Consider the following 14,770-nt stretch of genomic DNA (forward strand, 5'->3'; position numbering starts at 1 on the left):
AAATAAATATAAAGTAATTACATAATTAAAATAGGACGTTTGATCCAGGGAACATTCGTGTTTGATAGAAGGATAAATCGTTTAATGTGTTACTTAATTTAAATTCTATTTAAAATATTAAAATGCGGTCATTTTGATCCAGAGACCACTAATTTGGTGCAATGACAATTCCTTTAACATGTTATTAATTGTTATTACCAATTATTTTTGGGAAAGCGAAAATTAAGAGAAAAATTTTGGCTACAGATTTATTATTATGTTTATATTATATTATGTAAAAAGTGTGTTGATAACGGATGTACTCGAATTAGAAAGTTTTTAATTTGTTGTGGGAGCTCTTGAATCTCAGGAGGAACAGCTTTTACAACAGCGCAACATAATCTTTTTGGCTCATTACCCAATTTTTTTTTGCATTGCATTTATTGCATATATATTTTATGTATTTTAACACGATTCAATTGAGCATAGTTAAAATTTGAATTATAAAATAATGGATTGCTAAGCTAACGTACTATTACTGCATACTAAATCAATACACTCTCGTTGTTCGTTAATTCTCTGAGATAAAAATGAATATGTTCATAAACATTATTTTAAGAAATACAGGAAATGAATATACAGAATAACCTATCAAGTTTTCTGTGAATAAGAAGCTATTTTAATCTTACCTGTCCTCAATTCACTCACAAGTTACTGTAATAACATTATAGCATTATGTCCATCCAGAGAAACTACACTTTCCAATGATGAAATAATAATTAATTATACAAATCGGTTAATTTAGCTTCCTATATTACTTCATACAAACACAGAAACATTGTCTGTAGGCTATCTTTCATACCTTTCGATTGTTGTGTCCAAGGCCCCTTATAGACGAAGTCATTTGTTTTTTATTTCAATACACCGCCTTAGATGGCAGTTATTTTAATTTTAAAACTCATTTATCTCATTAAATATCAGTCCTATCAAAATTTTTCAAAGAATAAAACTTATCAGAAATCATTTTTAAAGAAACTTTTGTTATGTAACATTTTTCACAAAAATCAATAATAAGCGAGATATTTCGATTAATTTAATTCTGGCCCCCTTCTAAATAACGTATTTTGAATGCCATATAGCCTAAAATCTAAGTTACAACGAACGTAATTTATATTCCAATTTTCATCGAAATCCGTTCAGCCATTATCGCGTGAAAAGGTAACAAACCTACAGACAGACATACAAACAAAAATAAAAAAAAAAGTGATTTTCGGTTTCAGGATGGTTAATTATACATGTTAACACCAATTATTTTTAGAAAATCGAAAATTACCAGAAAAATTTTGGCTACAGATTTATTATTAGTATAGATACTCTCTTACAATTACCGTCTGTATTATGAACAACAAACAAGTGTGACACAGTTACCATAGCAACGAAACATGCATCGATAAAAAAACCCCAAACCTTCTAAACAGTAATGGTACCTATATGAAACCAAACTGCTGATATGTACAGAAGATACAGCTGTTTCAAAATGGAAACTTACTTTTGAATCACCTTATATATTCTCGAATCTCGTATCTTTGCAAGAAAGCCACCGGTGTGGCTCAATTGGTAAGGCGCTTGCCTGCCGGTCTGAAGTTGCGCTCGGGCGCGGGTTCGATCCCTGCTTAGGCTGATTACCTGGTTGGGTTTTTTCCGAGGTTTTTCCCAACCATAAGGTGAATGCCAGGTAATCTATGACGAATCCTCGGCCTCATCTCGTCAAATACCATCTATCACCAATATCATCGACGCTAAATAACCTAGTAGTTGATACAGCGTCGTTAAATAACCAACTAAAAAATTAAAAAAAAAAAAATCTTTGCAAGAAGCGGTAGGGCTGATTGAAATGGATATGTGAGCCATTTCACTTTCTTATTGTGAGATTCTGTTGAAAAGGACTATACTGTATAGGCCTACGTCTACCTATTTCCAGTCTTTGAAACGAAAGTGCGTGCTCTTTTTAATAGGTTGTTTAATGGTATTGTATCAACTGTGCGGTTATTTGGTTTGGTGGAACTGGTAATAGCGAGATGAATCCGACAATTCCCAGTGGGATTATCTGACATTCGCTTTACCATTCGGTAACATTTCGGGAAAAGCCCAGCCATTTAATTAGACCAAATGGAATTCGAACTCGCTCCCTAATGCAGCCCCGAGTCACGAGTCGACATCGTTAACATCTAAACTACTCCGGTGGCCTGTGATATGTTGTCGCCATTAATCAGGATCAAAATTTATTATTTTGCTTAAGATTATCATTAGTAGGCCTATATAAGTACGAGTATCAAGGACGACTTGATCATACTTTAACAGTAGGGGTAATAGCTTCAAAATTCAACAACGAACGATCACTGGTGCACAAAGAGAAATTTAAACTCATGTGGTAGTCTAGGAAGTAAGTTTTGCTATTTTCTCCGAGATCAGGACGCAAAATTTAACATTAGAAAATTACATTTCGCGCCAGAAATCCCAACGAATTGTTCCGTTATCCCTCAACGTGTCAAAGCAGTAATCGCTACTCTCTAGCCCGCACTCTCTTTTTTAATTTATTTTACGACGCTTTATCAACTGCGATGGTTATCTAGCGTCAGAGTAAGGTGAAGAAATGAGTTCAAGGTCCGGCGACGAAAGTTACCCAGCAGTTGCTCTTAATGTGTTGAGGAAAATACCCTGAAGAAACCTCAAGCAAACGGACCAAGTAACTTGTCTCAACCAGGATCTGAACCCGGGCCCGTTCGTTTCACGGCCAGACGTGCTAACCTTTACTTCACAACCGCGGTGCACCCGTACTCTCTTTCAAGCAAAAAATGTCATTTTGCCTGTTCAGAAACTGAACACAAAATAATAAATACTAGTCCACGACACAGTTTCCCAGCGGCAAGCCCGTGCCGCCCTCACTCATCTTGCAGCATACAACCTCTCACATTCATCAGGATTCGAAACGTTCGTTCTTACAGAATTCTGTGGCGTGAAATTAGCCAGGTCTCAACCACGAACAGCACAAACATCTATATTCTAGATGGAAGTCAAATTCCGGAACAGTATTATGATCCATGAATCTTCGAGGTCAGTCTGAACCAATGGATACATTATATTGTAGCTGACGAGAGGATAAATCAATAAACTGTGAAGTCTTTCGATGTTGTTGTTGTTTAATCAACTATCGGAAGACAGGTTGGAACCTCTTAAGTGACACCAACGAAGCATCACTCATGAAGAACTAAGCCAAGAGATAGTGTTGTAGAGTGGCCAGTTCCTTTCCTCTCCATTGCATACATCGCAGACTGGTAACATATTTCACTAATCAGACTTAAGAGTCTTTCGATGCTCCTCTTAGAAAATACTTTCGGAACATATTGCTGTAGACTGTAGATGGAAGAAAAATAGACTCGATATTAATTTCCTTATGTTGTACAATAGCAATTAAATTAAAGCATCATTTCAAGCTAATTATCGGTGTAATTCGGGGATGCATATTATTTAGATTTTTTTCTTTTAAAATCAAAATTTTAACGAAGAATATTTTAATAATCTCTGTTGGAAAACAAGAAATACCGCATGTCTAAATATAGGCTATGTTTAATTCTACTGTTTCCAGTAATTTTAGTAATGTGCTGTACGTAGGCTACGTGTAAGCTTTCTCAAATCGATAGAACTTGTCCTTCCAATATTACTTGCTATTATTACACCTTATTTTGTTTGCAGTTTATTATCAATTTTATTCTCACTTTGCTTACACAGTATAATCCCTCGTATCCGGCACCCAAATAACCGGCAATACCAAAACAACGGCACTTTTGGCTAGGCCAAAATGAAAATGATCATTCATGCGAAAGGGAAGAGTCGGACGATGTGAGTGGTTTTCATGGATCGCACATGCTGCATATTGTGTTTACTCTTTACATTGTTCGTGCGTGAAAACAGACAAAAGAAAACCATTATGTCCCTGAAGTATATCGGGTAGCATCGATAAGCTGTCACTTGGACCTTGCAAACAATGCTCAGAGAAAAATGGAAAAGGCGGATTATTAGCTGTAGTTGGATTAATGAATGAATATGCACAATAATATTCAGAATTAGCAGAGAAAATTTAAGTCATAGCTGTCTCTGCACCAGAAGGAAAATAAGAAGATACAGAACACTTTTTATAAAGAACTCCATAACGTATTACAGTCAACTTTGGATACAGTGAACTCGGTTATAGTGAACATTCGGCTATAGTGAACATTCGGCTATAGTGAACCTAAATCGTTGGTCCCAACCCGCATACATTAAAAAGTACATTATTATTTCCGTTTATAGTGAACCCTGGCTTCGGTTATAGTGAACCTTGTATCCTGACAAATTCTTATTTGAAGTCAGACCTTCTTGTATAAAATTGAAAGAATGTGTTGAGAACAACATTCTAAGTTTCTTACTCCTTTAGTCAAAGGTCAAAGGTACGATTAGTGGTTTCTAGACAATGAGCTGTACTGTAAATCCAGGCAATGCGTGACGAGCTTGCCTCACTCCACCATCGAAGGGTGCCATTCTGTTCTCAAGCACTCTACTCTACTGTTATTTCTAATCCTACACCGTCAAAGGGTTGCCTTTTGTTCTCAGAAACATTTCCATTATGACGGATAGCATCGAAACAACAGAAAATGAAATTGCCTTCTTTTATTAAAAGGAGACGGACATTATGTCCAGAGCATAAATGAAGGTAAGACTTCGATAGCTTTCAAACTCCATCAACCCTCTCCCAGTTTCCATTAAGTGACCCAGGAAATTCCAAGGCTGAGTACGCAGTCACACCATAACAACGTTTCTCATTTCTACCTGATCAGTCTGTTTCTAGTGTTCCAACAGTGACTGTACTGTATAAAAATGTCGAAGCGTAAAGTGTTTTCTTTGGAAGATAAGGCTAATATTATAAGTGACATTGAACGTGGTCTTTTGCTAGCGGACGTGGGTCAACAGCATAGTTTAAGTAAATCAACTGTGAGTAACAGTATACAGTGTAATCCATTCCACAAAAATGAAATATTTTATTTTTTTGTTCACATTTCGTTCATTTCTGTCATTTAAGGTTAGGGGAGAGTCAGTGATATAGTGAACGAAATATTCAAGTCCGCAGAGGTTGACTATATCTGGAGTTGACTGTATTTGATAAAATTACAAACATGATTTTATTTTAATTGGTGGAGACTATAATGAACGACTAGGTAAGATGCTTACAGAAAATGTAATAGGATATTGTGGGAAATTCACTGTAAGTCAAAACGAACAAATGTTAAGAAAATAATAGGATGGTGTGGAAAATTCACTGTAAATCAAAATGGACAAATGTTAAGAAACTTTGTAAATTTTAATAACTAGGATACTGAATTCTTTCTTTGAATGCAAAGAAATGCACACTTATGCATGGGCGACAAGGGAATCAAGTACAATAATTGACTATTTCCTCGCAAATCAAAAGACATCAGTCATTAGTCAGAACATTATTCAGTAAAACTTCTGAAGGACAGAAAACATTATTCAATAAAATAATCACAAAAATTCAGAGAATTAATTTTATTGAGGATCAATTGCATAAAGTTTACATAAATAATGCTAAGAATAATGTTCATAGAATATATATAACATACAAATTCCTGAATCTATGGAAAAAAATATAGTATTTTTATATCTATGGTTTCAGGAACCAAAATATTACACACCTATATCTACAGCCCCAATTGTGAGTGAATATAGGATATATGTACAAAATTCCTACAGAATCATTTGAAAGTTTTTTTTCCTCCATATATCTAATGTATTCATACAGAATGATACAAATCACAGTTTGATTAAATAGTGCATACTGCTAGTCACTACAACTACGTAATAACCAACCAGAATCTTATGTACTGTAGTATCTATAGGTAAAAGCGTCTTCAGAAATGACAACTCAATAACAAATGAAATCAAATCATAAAGAAGCAAAGCCATAATAATAAGTGCAGAAAAAAATGAGATAAAAGAAGATATATTATTATCGCTATACATGGATGAAAGAGAGAGTAAAAAATTATAATTGTTGAGGAAAGGACAGTTTAAATGCTAAAAAATAAAAATAAAACACACTGTGTGTCAGTGCATGTAGGGCCAAGGCCTATCAGTCGACTCTAGTCTCAGATGGGAATTACATGTAGTTAGCTGTTATAGCAGAGCTTTTGTAAACAAATTTTGCACTTACTGTAACTTCTTGCACTGGTCTCATACACTGGCCGAAATTCCATACTGATCGAAAAATCGAAAGAGAATTGGGAGGGCAAATTTAAAAGGTACGCAAATCGCGTCCTTGCAAGGGGTTGGGGGCTGTACAAATCTAAATATGTGAGCTCCAAGCCTGTTGGCCACTAGTCTCACTCCGGGTTACGCTGCTCCACTGAAGGAACTCCAGAAAATTTTGAAGGGGAAGCCGAAATTGGACGTAACCTCTTAGGTACCACATACGTGAGGGGGACTGATAGAAAATTTTCTCCCTTAAGAAGACTCGAATCAGAGTTCATTCTGTATTGCTAGTCTAAGGTATGACAAAAGACCACATGGCTACAGCATGAAACTCGAATACTAAGAAGAAAGACCTTATAAAGAATAAGGAAATAGTGTTTATATTTTATAATGGTGGTAAAATGGTCACGTCCTCTTCCTATTCAGGAGGTCTGAGGTTCGATCCCAAGGGTCAGCTATCCTGACTTGAGATTTCCGTGGTTTCCTAAGTCACTTCAGGCAAATGCAGGATAATACTAATTCAAAGGGCCACAACCTACTTTTTTCTCAATTCTTAAAATAATTTCGTGTATCATCATCTCACCTTCTGCAGCAAGCTGATCATCTGTCAGAGAAGTATTGTAACTGCTGGCCAAGTGTGCTTCCCTCTATCAAGAGGGAAGAATAATTTGTGTCTGTGTGGTTGTTGTTGTTTTGTTGTTGTTGGCAGTAAAGCCATTAGCACTCTTGATCTCCAGTATATGTTATGTATCCAGCAGGTAGGACTTTGCAGGTTCTGTCATTTTTTTTCTTTTTTTTTTGTCGCACAGAGGGCAGTTTGGGTTAGGTAAGATCATTTACTCTCCAACATACCATTATCGTAACATAATTTCTCATGTGAAAGCCATACAAACAATCCTTTTCGCAAAAACTTACCATAGATAGCTTGGTCTAGCTGTGTGGGTGGAATTTTGAACGAATATGGCGCTGGTAGAGGGGAGCTATCATCTACTATTTATAACTACGTCCAACTATACTCGTCTTTAGGGAGGAAGTTCTTGTAGCTATGTCAACATTTATTATACCATCACTCTTTTCCCCATTATGACCAACAGTGTCTTCCAGTTTGAGTATTTAACATTGTGCAACAAAACTAGACAAGTTTCAATGAATCAAAACTTAGAACAGCATATTCTCCAATGTTAATTAAAAGCCACTCCAACAGATTCTAATATATCATACTCCAATAGGTCGAATAAACCTGGGAAGATGAAGAAAACGATAGAAATTGTAACAGACTATTAGGTCTAATATGTGAAAGGGGATGATGATGATGATGATGATGATGATGATGATTCAAACTCTGAAAATTATAACGCTATAAACAAAATAATAATGGATGTGCAAAATAGCAATTATAAAGTCTTAATTAGATGTCAAATTCATGAACATACATGACATAATATTTTGCACCCAAAACTAGTTATGCATGAAGATTTCAATTAACTACTTGCATGTAACTGCTACAAGCACTTCAGATATAAACTGTAAGTGCACCAGTCTGTATGAAATTTAGTGATAAACCCTGTACAAATAGAAAACATGTACAATCATATTTATAGACACAATATCCAAATCTGTTACATGTGTAGTACAATAAATAAGAAATACTCAATTATAATCATTTAATCTGAATTCAAGATAATACCAGTCACCATGGCGTGGCGCATCCTCAGGTTACAGATAGAGAGACGGCCTCCAGATATGGAGGGTAGCTGTGAATATATTGAATAAGCAGTCGTGGACAGCCGATAAAGGGTGGTCCTCCAGCTTGGGGGTTGGGCAAAGGGTTAACAACTCATCACGGTAAAAAACAGCTTGTTACGAAACCCCAACATAAACTGGATTAATCTTGCTCAGGATAGGGACTGATGACGGGCTTATGTGAGGGTGGCAATGAACCTCCAGGTTCTCCAAAAGCTGTACATAAGTATACATTCAGTGAAGAGCTGTATTATCTTCTAACCATATTAGATAGATCAAATACAGAATATGAAATTAAATCTGTGATGAGATGCAAAGCTTTTCTTTAGAATGAATACACAAGGATTATAATCTCTGAAACAGATTCCAATTCACTTTGGCTGTTAAATGCGTTCATATTATAACAAAACATAAATATCCCTTTTTTATTAAGCTGTTATTTATAAAAAAAAGAACCAAAATGTACTTTAATAGGTTAAGAATTATGAACACTATATATGAGCTTTACAAGTTAAAACTCTTTGCCGCTAATGTAGATGCAATGCATGTTTGGAACTTCGTCTTGTAGTTCAAGCCTGTGCATTTGCACCATTGGGTACACTTCTTCAATGAGTCTTCTTTCAAGAAAGAATGTGTAAAGATACTAAATTTGTGACACACATTTATATGCAGAGAGGCCTGACAATACCATGAATATAATTTATTTTGTATACGTTTTATTATTTTTTCTGAGCTAATGTATATGAAGAAGAAATTTTGTTTTTGTAGAATATTATTTCGTTGCACTTTCAACTGTTATGAAATAATGAACAGTGAATGCTTTCTATTTGCAGATGAAGTTCTCTGTTCTGAATATGTTATGTATTATCTCAAAGATCTATAAACTCTTACATGCATTTCAATGTCCTCGTTAAAGAGAACACAGCATCTTATTTAGACTGATATACCATGAGCAACAACACTAACAAGGCTGTATAGTGTGCACAAAAGACGAAACTGTAAATGTTTGTTTAGAAGATGAATGAATGCATTGGGTTTGACTACGTAGGTAATCATGTCTTAGATTTGTTGTATGCTGATAAAATTTCCGAGATTTAGACTGAACAAGCACAGGAAAATTGCTAACTCAGGAAGCAATATGAATTCGAACAGCAATTATGACCTTTTTAGGGAAGTATGCCATTTTCCATATTCTGCATTTAAATACTTTCTAATATCGCAGCAGACATATTTAAATGTAAAATACCGACAAAGGGTTAGTTTATTAGGTTGAATGTAAACTAAATATGTTGTTGTTGGTCTAATGTCTAGGCCCGTGACAATGAACTCATAACTAATAGGGCATAAAATTTCCCGCAAAATTAATTTTACATTTCCTGTCAACTGAAAAACAAAGAAACTGCTTCATACATCTCAATCAGTGTAAAGAGTAATTTAAAAACCTGTGGCACACTCATAAAATCTAAACCAGTGGTTCCCAACTGTGGGGATGGGGGAGAGGGGAATTTTGAGGATTTTAGGAGGGAATGTGTTTCCTGAATGTTGACTTATGTGGATTCGCTTTTTTTTACTACGACAACTTTTACTATTTTAATTTTCTTGCAGTACACCGGTTGAGAATGGCTGATCTAAATCATGACTCTGTCTTTCTGCTAGCACTTCTAATAGTGAAGAAATACATTCTCACAGAAATTTCGTATAAAGAATCTTATAAAAAAAACTCTCAATTACTGTAATTTTCTCTCAGTTAAACATTTTTTGGAGTGTTTCTGAAATGATAAATCCATACAAAATTTAATACCTCTAAAATGTTGAATACTTTTGGGGAGAAGTTTCACATGAATTTATATATAAAAAGCTTTTGCGGGTGCTGCAATTATATCATAAAAGTGTCACTGTATTAATAAATTATAACTGAGTGTAGGAGTCTTAACAGTATTTGAATGAAATTTATTTCACACATTTCTGTTTCAAATGTGAGTGATTCCAGTACAGAATAAGTTACAAAATTGTATCTTGGTGAATGTTATGAACAAATTTCTATTTTTCTTTTATTGTTAATCAGAAACATATGGCTTGCAGCTTCTTATTCACGCATGAAAACATTTATTTGTTCCATTACCCAGTTGCAACTGGAGACTTTATTCTTAGAATATGTAAGACATATGCAAGGTATATACTGTATACCTACAAATAGTTTGCTTCAATGAATTCTAACAAATTCTTTAAAGTCAGAAAATATCCCTTCATGAGAAATGGATAAGCTTAAAAATATAGCCATTACATACAATCTGATAAACCATACATCAATTGAATATGATTATGAAATAAGATATTGTGTTCAACCCATAAGATATGTAGGGAATATTAACTGGAAAGATTTAAACATCAAAAAGAAAGATTTAGAATTGCGTGACTCTGCAACAACCACCTACAAATGTAAAAACCCAAATGGTGTTAGAGAAGGTTATCTAATCAATCATTACCTTTGTCATAGGACACTGCTTAAAGGGGCTCTATTCCTATAAAATAAAATTGCAGTTCTACTGGTATGACCCATCACATCTGTTGTGTTGAGTTTCCATTCCATGTGTTATTCTCGTCATCACTAGAATCATGTCTGTTAGTAAGACGATGTATATTGCCTTGGCGACGAACAGCTGTGGTTTCAGATGTTGGTGTACGCCTCTTTGCACCCCTGTGTACATGATATGCAATCATAATTACAAGTGGAAAACAGATGGGTTACTTTGCAGCTGTAACAATAGGAAAGGCCGAAATGTTTGTTACTGTAACATAATGCACGTGGTAGAGTCAATAATTTCGTGGATCATGGAGACTGAACACTGATAACATAATTGTAACATCTTATCAGTGGCGTAGCATGAAATTTTGAGCAGGGGAAGCTAATTCAAGTTGTCTTTCATGCAATATGAGAAAATGTATTACAAAAATATAGTCTTAAAATAAATAGTAGTCAATGTCAAGTCAGCAGTCGAAGACTGGTTGGAACCTCGTAAGTAACACCAATAAGGCATGACTTCAAATGGTACGTAGTAAAATATGATTTCACGGTTTACACATCAAATAGACACGTATAGTATAACACTAGCTCACTCCCTGTCACAGTTAGAGAAATCACAATATTAACAGTCAATAGATACAGTATTAGTATCATTACGTAAGTATGCGTCTGTCTTTTGGTTGTGTCCTTCATTGACATCAAGGGTGTCGGTCATTTGTTTTTTAGATCACACTTTTGTTCGTAAGTCAGTCTTGATAATAGAATTGTCCTAAAAAATTCAAGTAAATTGGTGTCAGGAACTGTTATTTCACTCATTATTTATTATATCAGCCACAATGCACACTAACACTTCAACTGAACACAACTGATGAAAAGGGATAACTCGGAAACTACTTATTTTCAATGTCAAAGCTAGCTTCCTGCGAGCCTTGCGACCAGGGTAGTTCAGTTAGAAAGGGATGGAAAATCTGCGGGGTGGGTTACACAGAAGAATGAGTGTAAGAAACCAGTCTGCTTGGAAGCTGGTGTGTGCAGGCTTCTTGTTTACTGCTGCATCACAAATCATCCTGAGCTGCCGCATCACAATATTTAACGCGTAAATATAAATTCTATTAAAATTAATAAATAATTTTGTCCATAGACTGTAGGTTTATTATGAAATTATTATTAACTGGGGAAGCTGAGCTTTTTAGCTTACACTGACGCTACGCCACTGCATCTTATATAGATTCACCTTCACAGTAATCTTATCCAGCCATAATGTACTTCTGCCAAAGCTGTTATGATTATTGGAAACAGTCCCAGAAAAAGTTTTTGGAATTGAATGAAAGGATTAAATTGCAGCTGTGATATCTTTTGGATTGAAAAGAACCTAGATACTCAGAAAACTATGAAGATTGTGGCAATACTGTGCTTATCGTTTTGTATACCTTCTGGTACTATCACTATCACAAGATAACATTGTCCATGCAACCAAGCATGTAGAAAGTATTGACTCTACTATGTAACTGATGCTTACGTGGAGTTAGTGGTAGATTGTTGTGTGTTTCTTTCACTGCTATTTTGTCCAAAATTATTGCCTCCTATAGCTCGTGATCCACCACCTCCACCAAACAGCAGGGTTCGTAAATAATTCAGCAATGAGAAAAGAGGCGTCAATAAAGACCAAACCATATTTGTGAGGCCAGAGCCATTCGATGAAGATGAGACAACAGTACCAGATGCGGCCTGAAACAAGGACATCATCACTTTATTTCCCAAATATCAAGTAACTACCATGCTTACTATCAGATGTAACTTTTGAAATGCAGAAGTAAATATAAGTTTAATTAATTCTTCATAGTGCTACAACCCTTAAGGAGCCATGAACTAAATCACTATCTGTACTTTTTTTTGACACAACAAAAACCACTATAGTTTCATTTTTGACTGGGTCACTGGTTCACTGCCTACTGAAGGATGCACCGAAAGGAATGGTGAATGGAAGAAAAGTTCGGGAAAGAAGATACCTGATGATAGACAATATTGAGATACAACCAGTAGCGGCTGGTGGTCAAAGTAATGAGTGTGCTACAATCTCTATATCGGCCTACTGTATACACTTATATGTATTTATCTTAATTTGAGACTCGCCTAGTGACGAAATATGAAGTCCATACGACGTTCCTTCCTACTGCAGAACTTGTCAATTACTCTCCATCTTGGACGTCATACTCTTTTCTATTGACAGTATTGCAAGAGCAGTGAGGCGATCCTGGGACATTGTGTTCCTTAAAAACGTTTTTATGCGTTTCAAGCAAGAAAATATTTAACAACTTCGTTACTTCACAGATTGAATCCTGTAAATTGTTGAAAATTATGTATTGTAACAATTGAACAGCCATCTATATGTCGGAAGCTGGGTCTTCCGTATATAACTCCAAGTTGTGTCTTTAACACTCTTTTGTTCAGTATAGTATAGCTGTTGACAGCAAGTTCAAGTTCGTGTTTAGAAAAATTATGCGAAAAATTGTCAAAAATTTTGCTGTTTAACAATTTTGTTGCATCTAGGTAGCTTAAAGACTGGAAACGGTGAGTAGCTTCCTGAATTATACAGTCACATACTTCCTTGGCTTCAATTTTCTGGGATTCCATTTTCTGTCGCTTACTGAAAAATTCAGGAGGAACCTCAAACAGGTAGATGACAGCAGCAGTAGGACACTTGAATTACCAAATACATTGTAAATAGTTCCGAGTTCTTCCATAAACAAGCATTCTTTCGTTCCACTTTACTTTTGCAATTTCCAAGCTGTGTTGTGCTGAAACTGACTACAGTACTTTCCCGCGTAAAAATAGCCAAGCAGAGCAGTGATTTCAGCTTCGCACATGCGCATAATTGTCTACATTCTCATGTGGAGTTTCGAGTAGCACAATGAACCCCCTGAGGCACCAAAGAGCGAAGACTAAACTCTCTGTAACGGATCATAAATATAACCACAGGAAATTGTCAAATGACAGATCAAATACATTTGAGCAAAAATTATCATTGTGCTGTAGCATTGTAGCACACAAGGACGGGCCACCCCTGGATACAACGATCATATGCGGAGATTAAGAGGAAGAAGGAAAATAGGAGATTGGAGAACTATGAATGAATGACTGAATCGGTACATTGTGGAAGATAACTCTGAATAGAAATAGTCACTTATACAATATTTAACAAATATTACTGTAGATGTCTTATAATAATGACTCTTACAGAACTGTGCTATCTTCTTGGACAAACTGACATTAAACTGTATCATAGCTTACCGGAAGTATTAAAATGACAGCAGTTGGCACAAGTTGCAAATCTCTGACAGTTTGACTGTCATAATTGGCAGTGAACTCACGACGTGGAAAAGCTGTTGACATCGCAAATTCTCTGAAAATAAACAAAGTGAGAGTGTAAATATTGGCCTTTTGAAATTGCCAATAATTAGAACTTTTAGGATTTATGACATTGGAAAGGAAATCTGATTGTGTAATGTCAATGTACATTCAAATTTCATTCGGTAGCTATGCAGATGACAGACTGAGATAATAAAAATCAAGAGATCTGACAAGCTGTTATGTAATTTTCAGGACCTTAAAATAGTCTAATTTTTGTTTTTAATCTTACAAAGCTACTAAAGTTTATAGTGCAATTAATGCTGTCACATTTCAATGAATGTAATAAAAATTGTTTAATCAAAACTGCTATAAAATAATAGTAAAGAACCTATTTATATAACCATAGAAATCTAATGGCTAAGCATGCGGGAGGGGGGGGGGGGGAATGGAGGAGATAAAGCATATATGTATGCAGATATAAACTAGGATAGTGAATGAAAAGTGTCAAAACTCATTGAACATATCTAAACTTGCAGTTATGTTCTTTAATAATTGGCTGCAAAAGGGTACCTGTTGGATACAGGGGGGAGAGCCATTAATCCTTCCCATTGAAGGCTTTAAGGAACCAACCTGGACAAATACCCAATGTCCCATCCCTACCCTCCCGTGACGCAGCTGTTAGTAAGCATAATTTTACAAGCTGAACTAAAGGGAGGGGCTACTCATCAATTAGCACTGGTCAGCTTGATGAGTTAATGACTGAATTTGGTACAATTTTCCTCTATTCAATACCTAATTCCCTCTTTACCCTTTCCTATCCAGTCCTCTGACTGAACTCTTACTTTCTTCGACCCCGACGGCATTAGAGCA

At 35.5% G+C, this 14,770-nt stretch overlaps 1 protein-coding gene across 1 annotated transcript in view; it reads right to left on the reverse strand.

Annotated features, from left to right (window-relative positions):
* Positions 1–5,565: 5,565 nt before the first annotated feature.
* Positions 5,566–14,770, reverse strand: part of LOC138701831 (UBX domain-containing protein 4-like) — a 39,403-nt gene continuing 30,198 nt past the window's right edge. Inside the window, exons 9-11 of the mRNA XM_069829127.1 lie at positions 13,841–13,952; positions 12,069–12,277; positions 5,566–10,723 (exon numbers count right to left, since the gene is read on the reverse strand). Of these exons, the coding sequence (XP_069685228.1) occupies positions 10,585–10,723; positions 12,069–12,277; positions 13,841–13,952 (460 nt within the window). The 3' untranslated portion in view covers positions 5,566–10,584. The remainder of the gene's footprint in view (positions 10,724–12,068; positions 12,278–13,840; positions 13,953–14,770) is intronic.

Source organism: Periplaneta americana, chromosome 1, assembly GCF_040183065.1.
Source record: "Periplaneta americana isolate PAMFEO1 chromosome 1, P.americana_PAMFEO1_priV1, whole genome shotgun sequence".
In the NCBI taxonomy this organism is placed as follows: Eukaryota; Metazoa; Arthropoda; class Insecta; order Blattodea; family Blattidae; genus Periplaneta; species Periplaneta americana.